The 20,943-nt window shown below is 30.8% G+C and overlaps 2 protein-coding genes across 2 annotated transcripts in view; one reads left to right on the forward strand and one right to left on the reverse strand.

Annotated features, from left to right (window-relative positions):
* The window catches only part of LOC119837874, a 23,087-nt gene extending 7,141 nt beyond the window's left edge, over positions 1–15,946 (forward strand). The window contains exons 2-5 of the mRNA XM_038363660.1: positions 2,874–3,030; positions 10,861–10,980; positions 12,285–12,333; positions 15,694–15,946. Of these exons, the coding sequence (XP_038219588.1) occupies positions 2,879–3,030; positions 10,861–10,980; positions 12,285–12,333; positions 15,694–15,738 (366 nt within the window). The 5' untranslated portion in view covers positions 2,874–2,878 and the 3' untranslated portion in view covers positions 15,739–15,946. The remainder of the gene's footprint in view (positions 1–2,873; positions 3,031–10,860; positions 10,981–12,284; positions 12,334–15,693) is intronic.
* Positions 15,947–16,219: 273 nt separating this feature from the next.
* Positions 16,220–20,943, reverse strand: part of LOC119839478 (C3 and PZP-like alpha-2-macroglobulin domain-containing protein 8) — a 160,321-nt gene continuing 155,597 nt past the window's right edge. The window contains exons 25-26 of the mRNA XM_038365758.1: positions 20,460–20,616; positions 16,220–19,999 (exon numbers count right to left, since the gene is read on the reverse strand). Coding sequence (XP_038221686.1) covers positions 18,449–19,999; positions 20,460–20,616 — 1,708 coding nt within the window. The 3' untranslated portion in view covers positions 16,220–18,448. The remainder of the gene's footprint in view (positions 20,000–20,459; positions 20,617–20,943) is intronic.

Raw genomic sequence — 20,943 nt, forward strand, 5'->3', positions numbered from 1 at the left:
AATGTTATTTGCAGTTAACAATTTTCTTTTTTCTTTATTACAATATTTATGGCAAGACTAGGTATATATATGTATATAGATATATATTTTATCTATTTTAATAGAAATACACAAAACAAATTTATGAAATCAATGATATCACTAAAATGAAAATATTTAAGTACCTAAAGATATTAATTATTTTCTCTTCCATCCTTTTACTTGAAACCTTTCTTTTAACATTTTTCCACACTTCATTAAGTTTCAATTAATTTCGTTGAGATCAGAAGAAAAATTGAGTTTTATTAATAAAAATCTCATGGGTTTGTAGGGTGAGATTTCGTTAAAAGTTTATGATGTTTTAGGCGATTCGATACAATCACAAGTTAAGTAAAAAAACCTTTTTATTTAAGCATTATTTGTTCTCAGTAATTGAGTAGTAGCTTCTGTCGAATATCGATTTGTTATATTTTAAATAGTTTAAACGTAAAAAATGTTTAATAATACATATAGATAAATGAGAAAATTTTAAACCTCTCATCTGCTTCTCAAAAATTTCTCAGTAGTTATCTCCTCCTCTAATGTACTTTATACTATCTTATCAGTCTACACATTTACATCATTTATCCTTAAATATGATAAAATACATATTTGAGGACGCACGTAGCGTCTTAATTTTAACTTTGTTTATAATTAAGCAGGGAAAATGACGTTATACTAGCAGAGAAGCGATTAAAAGCTGTAACTTAAACGATGGGACGGTAATTTAAACTTAAGCTGACAGAAAAACTAAAAAACCTGTAGAGGATAATATATAAAGTTTTAAACTTAATAATGAACAGTTGTTCACTTAACGTGGGCTTAAAGTCTTTTAAAGAAGAATGCATAAGCGAAGAGAAGTCTTAACTGCGTTAGTGAACTAATGCCAATATTTTAACATAAATATAAGTCGCGCTATTATTATTTTAAAATTATTCATCTGTGTTGTATCGTTATTGATTCTGAGAGGTTAAAAAATAACCACATAAATGTTACTTTTAATAAACTCACTTCATCGTAAGAAGCTAGTTTCTCATTCTTTCATTATTTCATTTACTCTGAGATTTGGGAATTCCAAAATAATTTAAATTACCCGAAAAAGCATCGAAATACGCAAGAGACTCAACTACACTTGTGCTTAATTACAAAAAAAAATCAAAATATATTTATAACATAGACTAAAAAAGCACAAATCTAACAAAACATTTGCGAGGACAGATTGTTAGTCACTAATTAACGGCTAACTCTTTTAATTGGTTAACTTTTGTAGCATTCTTTCTAACTTTCTCAATCTCGATAGATCGGGACAATAAAGTATTGGAATAACACAATAAAATAACAAGAAGAGTGTGAACTTTTTAATTGAGTTCACCCGTCTTAGATACACCGACTTCTATAGCTTACACAAAATATTGTTTTCAGGTTTCGGTACAAGGAGTTGTGTAATACATCAAATTTCAATTTCTTTAACTCAAAATAATGTAATTCTGTTCTTGATTTAAGCTGCGTGTGACACATGTTACAACTTTGTTAATTTTATTCGATTCGAGTGAATTATTTTGGTGGGAACGACAGAGCCGAATTAGCTTTTAGACAAATTGTATTTGATTATACTGATTAATGATGTTAAGATTTTAAAGGTTATTTGTTAGAAATTAATTCTATTTGTCTAACTTTATACGGTACTGTATATTAGGCTAATACTTCGATAGTAAGTATGGAAAACATTAGCTACTTGAAATTGTACCAAAATATACTATTTCCAAACTTAAACGTTTTAATGTTTCGTAAATGTTAATACAATAAAATAAATAGGTAAGCAATAATCTATATCATCTTATTATATTTATTGCATAACTGGAACATCGTAGGGCCTTCACATGTGCTAATATAGCCTGATGTTGAAATTAAGTAAGCATTAATTATGTCATTTCTGTAATTAAGTCAAATGTCCGACATCAGAAAATTCTTTGTAAAATTATTCTCGTAAATAATAAAAAAAAAAATGATTAATAGATTCTATAGAGATGTATTTAGTTACTTCATTATTATAATCAGAAATGTTTAGATGGTCATATTAAAGAAGACAATGGAATTACTTAAACTTTAAAAATAAAAACATTTTTAAAGGTTGAAAAATATTATATTGCCTTTTCGTAGGTATAACGTGTAACATAATGAGGTAAGGACTATTTGACTGTGAATTTATTTCGAACTTTATTTATGTCTTACGTATGTTCTAAAACCACAAAAATTATATCATTAAAATAAGTCCGTCTAATGACCCATGGCCCGTTACATTCTATATCTTTATCAGTTAGGTACTTATCAATAATCTATTCGTGAACCAAGTAACAATCAAGCCTTCAAAAAGAATAAAAAGTACCGACGCGTTAAATCTCAAATGGGACTCGTTATAAACGGTTTCATTAACGACCTCCATAAGAAAATCTACGTTGCATGATTTCATCCTCAATCGTTCCTGGCTTGTCAGCTTTAAAATATAATATCTCGAAAACTTGTAAATTGTTCTCAACATGAGTACCGTATGAAAATAATACGTAACAGTATTTGCCATGGTAACTGGCATGCCATCAATACATATCCTACTAATATTATAAATGCGAAAGTTTGTAAGGATGTGTGTGCGTTTGTTGCTCTTTCGCGCAAAAACTGCTAAACCGATTGCAATGAAATTTGGTGCGTAGACAGCTGGACAACTGGAATAACATATAGGCAACTTTTTATCCCGATATTCTAACGGGATACGGACTTACGCAGGTGAAACCGCGGGGCGCAGCTAATAAGTTATAAGTTAAATGGCGAGATTTGATGAGCCGTCTTCTTTCCTATAGACAAAATGCTGAGCAAGAGGATCATCGTAGCCATGGCTCTGTTGGTAGCTGTTATATGCATTGCTGAGGGACGTGAGGAGGGCCCCCATAGCATGGCTGAGGCCCTCCGTGTGCTGCAGGACTTGGATCGCTACTACACGCAGGCCGCTAGACCAAGGTAAGGTTTAGTCTTTATAAATTGATCTGGAATATTTCATTTTATAGGTTTTGAGAAGCCGTGTGTATTTTTATGTTGTATGAAATAAATTAATTAGTTCATTAGCACTGTATCGTTTAAATGTGTATAACCTTAACATTGATAAATGTTCTTAGTATTGGAGTCTAAACCTGATTTTAGAAATATGGATATGTAACAAATTTGAAGAGGGTAAAATATGCTTTATTCTAATGGATAACGTAACTGAGATATGACTGAAGCATATTAAGATTTGATAATGAGCTAATAATTGTAATTAAATGGTTGTATGATTCCTTTAATGTTGAAAAATAATAAAGCGAATACTTCACTTATTTACAAAATTGAAACGTAAAAATCAAAATGCTTTATTCAATACTTTTCATTAGTCTTGACAATGGTATCCATTTGTCCATCAGAAGAAATATATGCAGTTTATCATGTGGATAAAGATTTACGCATATAACTGTCCAATGTGTCTCAATACGAGTATACAAATAATATCTATTGGGTGCCCATATTGCAATGATGATTTATTTTAGCGTTCAAGAAGTCTATATGATTTCTAAGACCATTTAGGTTCTATACACGTTTAGTTTATTTCTTCATCCTACTAATATTATAAATGCGAAAGTTAGTGAGGATGTGTGTATGTTTTTTACTTCACGCAAAAACTAATGAACCGATTGCAGTAAAATTTGTTACGTAGATAGCTGGATAACTGGAAAAACATATAGGCAATTTTTTATCCCGATATTCCTACGGGATACGCACTTACGCGGTTGTAACCGCGGGGCGCAACTAGTATATGATATGCTTTCATTCAGAAGTGATCAAAGTTCTATTAAAATGTTTGGCGGTGGTCAAGCAGGAGTATTGTGTCGACATCTAATCTGCATTAAATATTTTTATAACATTTAATTTTCATCATTGCTATGGCAAACTAAAGCGTAGTAGTTTACAGTTACTGTCAGAACGTTGAACACATGTAGAATTTGAGAAGCTTCTTAAAAATTTGTTTTTGACCTTTACGTACTTTCAGTTCAAAATACTTTGAAACTTCATAATTTATTCAATGAATACACTGAGAGAGAACGTGTCCGAACAAAAAGTATTGAAATTCGTTTTCCATTCTTTGGCAAAGTCACTGATATTTAGATTAATATACAAATACATTAAATTATGCAATGGCGTGATCGGAATTCTTGATTTCATATCACTCGTAAAAACATAGGCATGTAAATCTAATTATGAGCATTTTATTTGGAAACTGAAGTTTTGTTCTAGAAAGATTCGGTCCAGTTCATTCAATGAAATTTGTTATAGATGAATCCTGCGGCATATTATTTTCATTCTTTATAGTGTTGAAATGTAAATATTTTAATAAAACTTTTGTTGCATTATCACGAGTCGAGAAAGCAAATATTAAAATAAACACTACATTGAAACGCAAAACGTCTTTTGTGACCACACAATGGTAAAATAACATTCAGGAGCCACTCATAAATTTCAAATGTGTCTCGTATGTGAGAAAAAAATTAATATCCGCCATTTCCTTCATTGGAATAGGTTTTATTACATTCTTAACTATTATTTATTACCTACGTTTAGAAATCATAACATCATTGTTTAATAGAGTTTATTTATTTATTGTTATGACGCTTATATCGTTAATTCCTTTCGAAGAATATTGTTAAAAAGGAAAGAACTTAGTTAAAGAAAGCGATAGTTTTTGTTTTAGTTATTGTTGGAATAAACCAACCAATTTACATACTTTGCTATTGTTAAGACCTAAATTTGGCATGTATTACGCGAAAATTGCAAGCGTAATTCTGTTTCAAAAACGTTTCGTACCTTCAACGTGCAGTTACAAAGTGCTTATTACGTCATCATTACAGCCGGCGAACGCTGGACGGGATAAGACGGCATGCAACAAATTACACGTTCCAAACCCACAGTTACACCCCCGGGAAAAGTTGAAATGGGATTGTGAAAGCATTTTGTCTCATGTCCTTGTAATTGTTGGAAAATGCGCGTGTGGTGACGGTTGATTCTTTATTGTTTCGTTGTTTTATTGATATGGCAGTGCCTAAGCATTCTACGTTGTATATCTTGAAATGTTGGAGGTGAATACATTTTTTAAGAGAATTTTATTTTCGTTTTTATCTCAAATGTGTCATTCTTTGGTTATAAGTACGAGACTTTTAGGGGTTTATAAAAACGCATGCAAAGTAACTATGATAAAGAATCTAATATGTGCTTAATAATTATGAACCTTATTTTAAATTGATCTATAACTCCTAATTTCGTATATTGTACTATAAAAGGTTTCATTTACGTTTGAAGTTTCGCCTCATCTTTTACTTTTGAATCTTTTTTTCCAAGTTTAATCAAATATGAATTAAAACCGCAAAACGCAGTTTTATTGCGTTACATAAAAAAGTAATTTTGTAAACATATTTGAAGCAATCAAATTTGCCTCGTCATAAAACTTGGCTTGTGTTAAGGCCCTTCCTGCTCACGTTTTTAAATAATTAAATTTAATGAATTTTTAATAAAAGCTTATACACCGCGAGGTAGGTAAATGAAATTAAACTTTTTATTGGACATTCAAATATGAGTAGATCTTTTTACATGTCTTCTCTCGACGAATGTTGTTGGTATGAACCTATTTTATAAAAAAAAAACTTTCACTTCATTTCCAAAAAAAAGTTTGCTCGCAGTTCGAGTAAATATGAAAGAAAAAATATAACTATAATAAATTGCTATGACAATATTTCTAATGAATGGAATTTTACAAAGTACAATAGCAGTTTAACTCAATCTTCGTTGAAAATATTTTTGCATACAATAAAGGAAGCCATAGTAGGAGTGCTTTTCAAGTTCCTTCATTGAACCTAATTAAATTTTTAATTTTCAGGAATTTTATAAGACAGCATGTTCTAGGAATCAAATAATAAACTACTAAACTATTAAAAATATCGCAACTTTTTTATACATTTAACAATTAATAATTTAAAAAAAGTAGAAATATAAAGAGAACAAGAGAACTTATGTTTTACTAATATATGATAAAGCTAACCCAAAACCAGCAGATCCTTTAATAAAATATAAATTATGTCATAAACATGAGTTTTGAACAAGACTTTTTATGTTATTTATAACAAATAAATGAGATATTTATCTGTACGTGTAAAAAAGCATAGTATTTACCAAGAGAGTCCAACTTGAAATTGCATTCCTTTAACGGTCAACCTGATTAGCTATAGTCTCCATCTAAACATGAGATTGTAAAGTTGTGTTTTTTATTGTGTAATTTTCTCGAATCTTATTCGAACACAGACTTGTTACACTAATGAACTTCCGTTAGAACTCGTCTAGAACTAAACAAACATTCGCGTAGAAAAGTAGTATAAATTACCAACTACCATTAGTTTATAACCATTGGTTCTATTAAATGATTTTAAAGCTATTTAAAGCTTTAAATTTACAAGGAATTGGAAAGAATATAGATAATATGTTACAACATATAAATTTGTAATTACTTAGTATTCCAGAGGGTTAGTACTAGGGGTAAAATAGCTTAGTATAAAATGTATCGCACGTGATGGATCAAGGACGCAGCGAGGGCCAAGTGATAGGAACCCACGAAAAGCAAGCGTCAGTTTTTGTTGACTATATACTATACTCTATAACTATATTTATTTAATATTGCAAATGTGTATTGTGTTTTATAATCGAATACAGCTGGTTTGTATTATTCTGGAGTTTATGATTGTTTTATACAATCAATTTCCATACTTGTTTGTAAGTATAGCTATGCAAAATTATATTGATCATTATATATACAGCTTTATCAGTCAGTCCTTTTAAATAATAGTCGCATATATGATTTTCAATTGTTTGTACTGAGAAACAATTGAAAATATAAATAATAAATATATGCAAAATGTTTATAAGTATTCAATTTATTGTTATATAAGCACTATTTTAGTGTTGATCATATGATCAATGAAATTATATATAACGTGTTATTTTGTTTTTCTATATTGGATTAATTTATCGCTTTTATCTTAAGAACGTTAACCTCATGCGGAGCGTGTGTCTAAAGCTTTCAAACTTACTTTGAATGCGTTAAAAAGTTGAACCTTTTCTTTGTGAAAGTGACTCTACAATAAAATACGTTTAGAAATTTCAATTTCATCACAACAAAGGCTTTTTGTATTAAGGCGTGGAATAGTTTGTATTATGACATAATGGAGGTTATTTTTAACAGGATGTAGGTTTAGAAATGGTGTCTAGGATAGTTTTATAATGTATGCAACGGTTTATGACGAAGTTATTGTGTAGTCGATTAACACAAAAAATTGGGTATAATGTATTTGAAATATTACATTTAAACTATATAATCCCTTCATCAACCAATATTACAATATATATGTATATAGTAATAATACGTGAAGTTACAATTTTGTTAAGGGGATTTCTTGTAAAATACTATTTTTTTCATGTACAAAATATTTTGGTACATGGAACTCATTTATTCTGTAAAAGGCATAATTGATACATTTCTTTTGCTGCCTCAAAGATAATTCCCGATACATCCGTTGAAAGCCAGTTTCATAAATCTGTTTGCGCATATTTTATCAATTTATTCCTTTGATACACTATTAATGTTTTTTTATTATTGCTGATGGACAGTTAATCTCGCATTTTCTATATCTGGTAAAGGTCGTCTGTTAAAAGCAAAAGTCGAATGATTGTGAAGCAGATAATCCCTGTAGTTTGCTTTATTAAAGGTCATTTCTATTTCGTGGAATAAAAATACACATTATTTATTTCGGTGTGTTTGTCAAATAGGAATTTTTAGTTCAGTATTTTTAGTGTCTACGTTGGTGGAAACATATTGCAAGTATAGACTCGATTCGTCCACCTAGTGCTATCTTCTATCTATCCTAAACTTATTGCCGATATTATGTTTCACTGATATTATTACAGTTATTTATAATATCATATATCTATTTGATCTTTATAGTTTACCATAAAATCCGATATATATTATTGGTTATCAACTTTAGGAATATTCTTTTTTTAATTGTATCAGAATATATATAAACACACTTTTACGAAATTACTTTTGATATATAGTTTCTATTCAAAACTTCATTATTCATATTTGTTTTTAGTCACTTATACATAACAAATTCACAGACAATTCCATGCAGATTCAAAATGCTTTACACCATATAAAGTTTAAGGAGCCATACGAAATAGTGAATGATCGGATACACATTCCAAAAACTATAGTTAATTTTCACGTCAAATATGTACACAATACTAGAGACACTTCATCAATGTCCCCACTCGTTCAGTAGAAACAAATACAGTTGGGTGTGGGTACTCTTTACTCAATACGAAATATTTGTCTTCTAAGTCATCCGACTGAGACATATACGCAGATGGTTTGGTGTTTATTGGTTTGCTGCTGAACTGAAGTATGAAAGAACTTTATCATTACACTGAAAATGCATGTTTCAACTGCATTGTTTGAATAATTAGAATTATTATATTTACACTTACTAAGGTAATTATCTAAATGTACAATTTAGAATAGAATTAAATTTTTAAATTATTGACCAAGATGAAAAATGTTGACCATAGTTTTGTGAACTATTATAGTGTAATAGGTAAACAAGATATAATTTAAAAGGAAACACTGGCAGAATATGTTTTTTAGTAATAAGCTTGAGTGATTGCATAAATTATTAAATACTTAATATCTCTTATATATAGTTATATGATAGGTACGATCAGATTTATTTTTGAATAATTATGTTTTGCATTTCGGTCATAAACTCGTTTATAAAATACATATTCCCTTAATGAATATGCTGCCTTCTTCGTCGACTGCTTAATTATTATTTCAAATTACGTCACCAATTAATTACTGGGCATTCTAGTGCGCTTGCAATCGCTTATTCGTTAAATCGTATATTCTGTTAGAGGTTTCCTATACCTATAGAGTAGCTATCAGGAGTTCATTAAACATTCAATTGCAATATGCTAAGATACAATTCTATAAAACTTTTTTTTGATACGTTTAAGTAGGTTTTACTGCTTGTCAGAAGTACTGACATTTACTGTATATTAAATTCTCTCGTTAACGTCATATATCATGAATGTATCTGATTTTGTATACGATAAGATACTCAATTTTATTGTCTGTTTTATGACGGATCTCGAGGGTTGAAAAGTGAACCATGGATTCGATTTAGGTTAGTCTGAGCGTTTGGGAGGTGATATTATTATGTTATGTAATTGTAAGATATTGATTCGTTATTTTCTACATAAAGGAGAAATGATCTTTAATTCCTCGCTGTGTATTATGTTTTGCGTCTAAATTATGTACCTTATGTTTTAATTGTTTTAATGTTTTAATCAATATGCTTAATTGAGTAACTCCACTTTCAAGTATCTTAGTAACTGTTCCTTGTAAATGAAATGTAAATTTTCTCGTGCACGTTTTATTTAATGAAATATCTATTTCCAACTTGCAGATCTATATTATATTAATAGGAAAACGAGAAATCCTATGAAATTGAATACGAAGCCACTTAATATTTATTATTATCCTATTTTCTATTTTCACGTGCTGGTCGAGCATCGAAAAAATGAATTGTTCATTTGATACTTTTAATCCTAGATGCAACAGGTTTCCTCATTTATTTTTCATTTCGTTGCGTCACTAACAATCACCCTATTTACATTAACGCTCCTTTGCACAACGTAACGAGTTATTGAAGTGGTATACTAATTAACGTTAATAACGGATTGTGATAACGATATGGTATCGATAAGGTTATGAGTCGGTATCGTTATTAAACACTCCAATGAATCGGTTATGATTAGATCGTTTTAAACTTTATGACATGTCATTTGTTTAATGCGTTCAAGTGCTATAATGTACATACGTTTGCTGTTGATTGCACTTTCATTTTATATTCGGAAGTTAGATTAATATGCAAGGAAGACAAATTAACAGAAGACATAAGATGAAGTTATAACTTCTTCAAATCTCCACTTTAAACTTTGCCTAATTGATAGTTAGGTTTGGGATTAATTTGATGCATATGATAGTAAGAATGATTCGGAGGCTATTTTAATATTTAAAAGTTTATAAACAATCTTTTTCCGTCGTTGCCTGGAAGAGATCACTTCTAAGTGATTTTACCGCCAAACAAATCGTACTCTTTTTTAAGCCCATGTTATTATTAAGTTTTTTCTTTGTACGATTCTATTGAAGAGCAAATAAATAAAAAAACAAGCCGACGTTAGAGTTTATGTATAGAGATAACAGAGTCTTCACACTGAACGTGTTATTAAAAGCGAGGCTTTGAAAATGCTTACAAACTTTGCTTTGTTGGAAAAAGTTCTTATGATGGTAAAATATGTAAACTATCTTATCTGTCTGTAGAAGCATTCAGTTAACACAACTTTAAGCTGAAGCAAAGTGCTATAAGATTGGTTTTATTTTCAATAATAATTTATCTTTTATTAAGTTATAATAATCGTTGTATAACTTCCCATTTAAATAAAGTAGAGAAGAATTTCTACTACTAGTAAACGAGGGTTGCTTTTAAAATGTCTCCTGTCACTAGAGCTCCTGTCACTTATAGGTTGCTTATAGGTTTCGTTATCATATTTATATCGTAACGATAATATAAAGCTGAATAATTGTAACCACTCGCCAAAACCGATATCGAGTCGTATCTTGGTCATGGTATAACAGATGTGATATCGATATATTGGCAGGATTGACCGCCGCGACGTAGCGGCTATGGACCGTGTCGACCCAGACTTGTTAGATCGCGCTGTGCGGCTCCTTCAGCTGCAGAAACTTGACCGCATTTACTCCTACCACACGCGACCAAGGTACGATATCGATGTTTCCCGACATCCCTATTCCTGTCAGTAGCTAGATGTATCGGCATCTTCTTCCTCGGTCCTTTCTGTCGCATGGATTGCCTGACCTTAACTGTTAGAAACTCGTTCGTGAGACGCGATATTCGAAATTTATTTAATGTTCACTTTTGTATGTGATTACGGTAGATATGGGTGTTCACAGATTTTTTGATTCATTGATCTGTTGTGATCATATTCCATAATTGTATTTACCGAATTTGTATTATGGCTACAATATGGGAAGTCAATGCATGTTGATTGTTTAGAAGGCACCTCTAGATGTATTATTTTTTCACCCCATGATGGATGTAACTGTTTAATATCTTGTTATTGTAGTTTTAAAGTTCAAAGTAATGATTTTAAGTAGTGAGAAGGAGAGAAAGGGCGTGAAACAGGTTGATGTTAAAGGTCAAATAATGTGGAAAAATATCGTTATCTAATTTTATTTAGCGGCCTTACATAATATTATATCGTGTAAAATAAGTCTAATATGTCTGTCATGAAAAAGTATATAAACACAACGAAAAAGCATAACAAATGCAAATTACCGTGAAACCGGAATTCTATAAGAGCGAAAACGCTAAAACTGTTCTTTACATCAAATTGGCACTACGTTTCCTTCATTGAATATACCAGAGACGCGTTAGGTAATCGGAGAAACGGCAAATGCTAATTAGTATTCACTGTATAGGTTCAGCTTAAATAAACACCACTTTCCAGATCTTATTGCGACTAATTTTCCTACGTATGCAGCTAATTGGTACATCTCGTGAAATGTGATAAAATGTAATTTAAATGGTTTGAATCGAGTTTGTTTATCTTGTCTTCAATGCAATTTGAAATATACTGTTTAATATACTTTATAAAAAAGATATGCTTTTTTGTTATGTAACTTTATGAATTGATTATATATATATATTTATATATATATATATATATATATATATATATATATATATATATATATATATATATATATATATATATATATAGCCTTATTATATACTATTTTTAAGTGACGGCTCCGCTTACTAACATGAACTAACTTGTTCATACTAGAGCTTTGTAAAATTCAAAATTTCAGCAAAAAGTGGTCCGGTACAGTAAACGGAAGAAGATATATTATTCTCATATTGTATATAAAAACCGTTTTACTTATACTATAGAGTTTATCATTAATGTGCTGGTATATTCTTTACATACCTAATACAAATTTAGCCATAACACCTAAAATGCTTCATTTATTTATTATATATAAGTTTGTTTGTTTGCAGGTTTGGTAAGCGCTCGGAGACATACTCAAACTGGGCTAAGGACCTCGAAGTAAGTAATTGAATTCAACTTTTATCTAACAAGAGACAAAAATTACGATAATTTCATTTACACCTTCAGTCATAACGTCATTAAATCCCGAAGTTTTTGAGTACTCTAACTTATTTGAGCTTATTTATTATGAATAATTGAGAAAGACAGTTAGTAACGAGCTTTCTTATTTATCTGCCGTTTTGTGTCTTCGATCATTAGAAAGTGGAAAAACCCATGTTTATGATAATATTTGTATATGCGAAACTGAAGATGTCTGCCTGTATCCTGCACATTCGCTTATTTCCCTATTACTTTTATAAGTGATTCTAAGATATGGAAAAATATTCTGTTGCATTCATCTATGTGTAGGTCCAGAATATAAACAAATATTGTTGTAGTGAGGTATGGGGCAGGTCATATACACCTGTTTCACTTATCGATTTTCTCTATGGGTATATTTTGTGAGTCCCCACTCGGAATCGAACCCAGGACTCCACGGTTCTACATTCACGTGTTAACCACTGTACCAAGGAGGAATTTGAAACATTTATTGGAGAAACGAATTATACCTACTTGTCCCAAAACAAACCTAGTCATATTTACATGCTGTTTTAAATTTTAGTACATTATGCTATAAATTTAAAAGTAAACTAAAACAGATTTCCTCTAAATCATTTCAAAATTTCGATAGACCTTTGGATCTGAAATGTATCGCGTGTAAACAAATAGCTCCCGAGTCTAATTATACTTCAAAGCCGATTTTATTACGGTGTCGGTCACTAAACTCAGTTATGTTGTAACGGGATAATCAGTTTAGCTCCTTGTTTATTGAATACATGTTTGTGCTTATAATAAATACACAGCTTGTTGATATATACCAAGGCCCAGACTTTTTCTTAAAAAGGAAATGTGACGATGGGGAAGAGAATTAATAATCGATAATATATCGGTTGATGCGTTGTATATGGTTGATAATATGTTGGTTGTTGACTGCGGTTCGTCTCGTGTTTTGCCCGTGTAGACAAAGGAAATTTCTATACAAAAAGAGATGTTTTCCAGTAAAAAGCAACGTATCATATTCTATTTTAGACTCGAAATTAATTTTGAATCTAGACTCGTAATTTAATGTAATACTAGACTTGTAACTATAATATACTCCCGTTGATATAATATTAGTAAAGATATCTTTCAAGTTTTAAATGAACTGAAAAGGATAAGAAAAATGTCAAAATCCAGTTTATTTGTAGATGCATTTTCATAAATCAGTAGTTTGAATGTACGAGTATCTATTCAGTAGCAGTACTTAAAAATAGAACCTTTAGTAAAAACTCTTTTCTAACTTCGTGCTAATATAGACTTCAAGCATCGATGATATATCAAGTTATTTATCTTAAAACACCAATTTAACAACTAACCCTTATTTCATTACTAAAGGATTTATAGAGAATTCAATTAAGTACTTGTTTATATAAGCAGACCCTATCACGTTAACGTTACAAACTGTTTATATGATACTTTATTGCGCGTTTAAATAAATGTTGTTTTTTTTTTTTATTTTGTTAGTTTCATAAGTCTATTTCTCATTTTATTTACCACAGAACCGATTTAGAAGAAATTAGATACAGATATAGTTTGAGACTTGAGAAAGCAGATAGGATAGTTTTTATTTCAAAATGCCACGGCAACGTGAGAGCTATGTGGGGACAATCTCGGCTTGTCTAAACCAAAATTGTATGTTAACAATTGAATTATTTATCTTAACAAAAAGAAATTCAAAATTATCATAATATAGTAATAAGTATAAATGTGGTTTGTTCATGGAAAGTAGTTTAAAGTTCAAAAGTATAATTTCTAATCAAAAAAATTATTTGGCACAATGTAGACTAGGAGTAAATAAAGGCAATATTCATATTTTTTTGTGTGTAGTTAAACTGATGTGTTTTATATCGTAGAAGGTCTATCTAAATGTATATATCTCAAAGGTGACTGACTGACATAGGGATCTATCAACGCACAGCCGAAACTACTAGACAGAAATTTAGCATGCAGATAAATTTTATGACGTAGGCATCCGCCAAAAGAGGATTTTGATAAATTCTTCTCCAAAGGGAATAAAATAGGGGATGAAAGTTTGTACCATGATAATTTATTAAGGCCGCGTTGGCGAAGCTGCGGGCAACAGTTTTCATATACATCAAATAAAAATAATACAATATCAGTGCACTCAAAAATCGTATATATCAAGGCTCTTTCATATTTGAATAGCATATTAAAATCATAACATTTCCAATATTCTGCACTAAAGATTTTATATCGATATAAACGTATTTATTGATATTTAGCATTTTATCTCGGAGATAATATGGTCGGAATATTATACAAAAATATCATATTAAAATCGATATTGACGATATAATGGATTTTATTTAAACTTTCACTTAATAGGAATATTAATGTGACTTTTACAGAAAATTCTCATTGTTTCATGTTTCATTACTTATGAACCTAGCTCGCACCGAAATTTACCGTATATAATGCTTAAAGCAGTTCTCGAAGTTCTCCTGAACATATATATCGTTATATATTTATAACAACATTATATTATTGTTTTGAAAATATTTATTGCAAGACGTATGAACTATTCTTATAATATTCAAGCAAAGAAATGAGCTGTAGGCAAAGCTAAGTTTAATGGTTAAACTTACCATATAACTAACTTGTGATTTTCACGTTTATTAATAAATATTGTATATAATAAGCTAGTTTCACTGAAAACAACATAAATAGTTGTATGCCATAATCGAATATTCCTGGAAGCGATAATGCCAGATTTGCATATTAAATTGATGAAATTCCCTTAACCTTATTACGCGGTAAGCACTTTGTTCTATCCTCAAAGCCAATATTGTCATCATAGGAGCTTAGCAATATTGTCTATTTTGTAATATTTTGTCTTTGTATGAGATAGATGTATAATGTATTATGGGTTAATTAATTTTTACTACTTGTTCTGTTGTGACATTTTAGGTACCAAATTATTAAACTACTTATTATATAAAAATACGATAATAAAGTTCTCAACCGTTTCGTAATTAAACAATCTTGTAATGAGTTGAATAGCATGATTTTTAATTGATCAAGTGAAAGGATATAAGAGTTGCCACAATCAAATGCCCTTATGATTGTTTTTTCATTGTAAGTAACAACAAAAATAAAAAGGCGTACTTTCAGAATTATATATGTAGACCAAGGAAGACTGCTGATTGATCCTAAGGGAATTTCGTAAAAACCCTAATAATTAGGAGCCTATCGCGACTTTATGAGCCCCTATGACCCTGCCATCCTAGAAAACCAATAACCATTTTGTTAATTTCTCAGAAACCGGACATACCAGCGTGGTTGGCGTACGCTCGGAGGAGATGAGAGACGCAAGCGAACCACGCCAACAGCCTAACACCCTTGCGGAACTTTTAATTGCCAATCTACTCTGCTATGAAGACCTTCATTTTATCATTGATAACATTAGTCTTCACTTTATTTATAACGTTTCTAATTTGTGTTATACTTCGTGTTTCTAGACTATGTATATTGTTATTAATGTACGAACATTATCAACCTAATGTTATGGAATATAAGCAATTGGAAAAGTAATATTAATATGTGGTTTTATTACAAATGCCTAGTGACTTATGTGCATGTTTTTTTTTAATGTTACAATATAATAATCAAATAGTAATTGTAAAATGATTTTTGTAATGTGTCGCCTGTTCTCTAAGTTGACTAATCGAATATAGTTCCTTGTGTTACATTTAAAATTAAAGATTATTTAAACTAAGGAATAAATAAAATGCTTTGAATTAAGGTATTTTTTTATTCTATTAATTATCTCTTGTCAGTACATCGAGTAATTACAAACAAGTGACTAGCTTATTTCGTAAGCATTCAATTTAAAACTATACTCAGTTATGCGATCAAAATGTAATTTACATTTGAAATTGACGAACTCCGCACAAGCACCTATTTTGATACAACCGTACATTTACACGATTTAAAATTTAATGTTTACATCAATACACTTATACTACTTATTTTAAAATCATAAAATGTATTAACCTCATTCTTATAATTTTCTTTCTTTCAATGTACAGTCATCCGCGTTCCGTTGAAAAGTAAACATTCAAAAATTGAGCAAAAACGTAAATAATTTCAAGTGTGTGCTATATTTTGTGCATTGAAAATTTAACTATACTATTTAAAATTTATAAAATTATGTCATTGTATCTGATAAGACAAGAAAAAAATTATTAATAGAAAAATACAAACGCTGAAATGAATTGATAGAATCACATTTTCATTAATACAAATTGTGAATAATGGAACGCCCGCACAATAAAAAGGCAAAATAAGAAAAGTGAAAAGCCTATTTTTAAAATTTATTATTAAAAATATTGGGAGTAACAGCTAATGGTAATAGAGTAACAAAGAGATACAACTACAGAAATAAACATAATGTAAAGTTAAGAGTAAAACTACTTATATTAGAATAAATTTATTGAAAATCTTCTAGATACTACTAACGTAAATAACAATGAATGACGATCTAATGAAGAAGTGACGAAGGGTACTAATGATGAATCTAGCGAACAAATAAATCATCTAGGAAAGCTACAGAAAGGCAGACTACACATAAATTTGGAAACCGTAGCAATTTCGACACACGCTTAGTAAAAATTATTCGAACGTTAGTTTTTAGGTATTTTAAAGAGGCAATTTATTTTAGAACTGGGTCATCCTTATCAATTTTGTTTGTACTATTAAGTTAGGGGCTCTCTAATAACATGACACAATGAAAAGTTTAATGTATTTTATCCATATAGGCATCTCAAGAAGTCGACAACATCGAGATGGTACTAGAATTTTCTGGAAGGAATTTCGCAAATATCTACGATTTCCAAGCTCACTGGCAGAGCCAAAAATACTACGATTAATACAATAGATATAGAAGAATAGTATAGACGGATGGAAATTCTGGGGCAATCGCATTACATTAGATACACTAGAACGCTACAATAACTACAAGGGTCTACATAGGATTACAGAAAACTACTACGAAATAATTTTGGCAACTTCACTGAGGATATTTACACTCATTTATTGCTACATATACCTTCTAACTTTACATTCCTGGGACCAAAGAGTCCAGAAGAATTAAAAAGTCGCCATATGAAGTAACGCTGAATTGTTTTTTGATGATAATGGAAAACTATTCATTGATATTACAAATGTTATTGATATAGCAGTAAATAGAATAGAAATAATAATTAACTATATTCAACAACAGCCTGCCATTGTGTTTTAATTGTTATAAAGAGAAATTGAAGTTTAATTCAGCCTTTACTATCCTGCGACTTTATTACCGAGTGTACTCATAAAATCTAGCTTTTCTAACTTCGATTATTTCGTAGAATCTAATTTATAAGCTTGAAGCTTTCATCTACTGCTCGGCTATTTCTTTTTATTTTATAAAAATTCTGTTGTCGGTTCTGATGTTCAACTCATTTACTAAGTAAAGCCGTTGTTAGTATGCAGCTATTCGTTTCTTTTAAATCAGTCATTAAAAATTGGAACTGTTTACAGAATTTAAAAGTTATATCAATCTTATAGTTTAACTTACGAATCATTACATCTATCCGAACGTCACAGCACATTTATTTAAGTCACAATTATCTTATATTAACTATTTACAAATACAATGAATTCGTGCATAATCCTAACAAACATCGGATGTGCCAGGAATCAGTTGAAATTGATGATGTTGTTTATGTGTTTTGATTTGTTACAATAGTTCTTTACATTCGCAAGTGAATTATTTGTTGAATATAAGCATTAAAAAGTGAAATGTTTATATATTATATATAGATTTCAAAAACCTTTATAAGACCAGTTATAGAAACGCAGAATGCATGGAAGTAAATAAAGTTATAACAATTAAAATGTAGCTTTCACACAATTAAATGTTATAAAAAAAGGAACACACAAACAACATCACTTTCATCGAAAAGATTATATAATGATTCGTTCATACATGAGTTATAAAAATAAGGAGTCTTTCTTAAACATTAAACAACAACGTTTATAATGACCGATTGTCGCTTTGTTTGACATTTGAAGTATTAACGATATTGTGTACTTGAACTTTATCATCGATTTTCCCAAAATCATTATCCGGGTCTTCTTTGAGCAATTCCCAAATATGATTCTTGTCGAGAATTTCAAAACCATGTTTATTTTCCGGCAATATGTCCGATTTTGTATCGCTGATAGCTTGAGATGTTTCCGATATAGGGATTGTCGGAATCTTGTGTATTTCCTTATTAATTGATTTCAAGGGTTTTACTTTGGACACGTTAATCAAGCGTTCTGTTTTCGTTTGGTTTTGGTCATGTTGTGGAATTGTTTTATTATTTTCAAACGAGGATTTTTGTGTTGTATTTTTCTGACCTTTAGTTATGTCTGGTTTCGATATTTGTGTTCGGGCTTTAGGTTTCTTTGTTCTGTAATGTATTGTTTTGATGTTAGCACGTGTAATGGATGCAATGTTATGTGGTAATGTTGTTGTCTCTATATGATTTGCTGCAGTACTCATATGCATTTCTGGAGTGATTTTATTGACCTCAATACTAGATTTACTACTTTTTCGTGTTTCGTCGGTATCATGTTTTGATATATTGTTAGTTACTTCCGGCGTTTGCGTTTGTTGTAATTTGCTTCCTTTCACAGTAGTTTGTACAATTCTCTCAGTAGTAATTCCAATATCCGTTGTAGTGGAGATAGTTGATTTGATTTTTGTAAAGAATTTCTGCTGTTTATCCCCGTATGTTGCTTTTAGGGTACCTTTCCTTCTTGGTAAAGGCTTCTTCTTTACATCACCTTTCTTTAGGTACAGTTTAGATTTTAAAGGCTTTTCAATAATGAAATCCTTAGGAATAAGCAATTGATCAAGACTATTATCGATTTCATTATCTTTGGATGAATTCCTTACAGTTGCCATTGGGGTAATGATCGGTAAATCAGTTTTTGTGATAGAAGAATTTTGCAAATCACTTGTTGTACTTGCATCAACATTATTAACTTTTTCAGTATTTATTAAAATTTCAGTTGTCGATCTTATTGCGTCTTTAGTTATCGGTCCTTCCGTTGGTATATTCTTTGTGGTAGTTTCAAATGTGGAACTACCTTCAGTCATAACAGTTGTTATATATGTTGAACTTGCTTCTTCTGTGCTATCATTCATTGTAGTAGTAGTCGATGTATAGTTATCAAAAACCGTTTCGTTTTTTAACAATTCTGTAGAGGTACTCATTTCGGTAGTTTCATCAGAACTTTTTACTGTGCTAGATTTTCTGAACTCATAATCTCTGCTACAAATCCGTCCACATTCACATATATTGTCTATGTTAGTAGATTTGTGATTAGCTACATCAGACTTACCGAACCAAGTGATAAAATCGTCGTCAGTAATACCTCTTAGCAGTGGGCTGCCGTATGTTGCGTGGAAGAAAGTTTCTACGGCTAAGTCTGGTCTAGATATTGGGTAGATTTTTGCGAATGCGGGGCGCAGACTTGTGATGATGAACTTGGACCTTGCTTCGTAAGTAACGCAAACTGGACACGTTGAACTGATCTGTAAATTATATTTATCTTTTAATGAAGACTTCATACTATGCTGTATTTTTGAGAAATAACCATAGCATAAAATATAATATGCTTTTTGCGTTACAAAATGTTGCACAATAGATGAAAGATGTATTACAATATAACGTGAATTATATTACAACCACCTTTAAAATCAGATTATTAAACACAACAATTACTTTTAACAAAATTCACCAACTTCAAAAACACCAAAAACGAAAAACAAATTAATATAATTACTGTAAGCGCTACCGGCTCACCGCCAATTATAAATTGGAATTAAGAAAGGATTGACGAGAGGAATAAAGTAAATGTCTGGGAGGAAGGGAAAGGTGGTCTCCGGGGGACTGGGAAGAACGGAAAGGTGGTCTCCGGGGGACTGGGAAGAACAGAAAGGTGGTCTCCGGGGGACTGGGAAGAACAGAAAAATGGTCTCCGGGTATACTCACGTTGGTGAAGACGAACCAGGCGGCCTCCCCGCGCGCGCCGCGCTGCAGCGAGGCGAAGGCGCCGGCCGCCACGACGGGCGACACGCCGCGCACCTCGTAGCCCGAGAACAGCGACACCTCCACGCGTATGATGCCCGACGGCTCTTTCGCTTTCCATCTGGTACAGGGTGATGTTTTTTTGGTGTAGTGTAGTCCGATTATTTTTTTAGAAAAATATTTTTTTTTTGTTAATGTTATTGACTTTAGTGCGGCTATTATTGCACTTGATGAATATTATCGAGGACGTTGTATATAAGAGAAAGCTAATTAATAAATTTTAGATGTAATTTTTTTTGGATGGCTATTTTACTCAGAAGGGTTTGTAAAATAAAATTTTGATAAAGTCTCATATACAAAGCGCACTATTCTATATTTCAACAAAATACCGAAATTTCCAGAACAAGACTCTTAATCTTAAAACGTTTTCTAAACTTCTCTTCTTCAT

The sequence above is a fragment of the Zerene cesonia genome, chromosome 3, assembly GCF_012273895.1.
Source record: "Zerene cesonia ecotype Mississippi chromosome 3, Zerene_cesonia_1.1, whole genome shotgun sequence".
NCBI lineage: Eukaryota > Metazoa > Arthropoda > Insecta > Lepidoptera > Pieridae > Zerene > Zerene cesonia.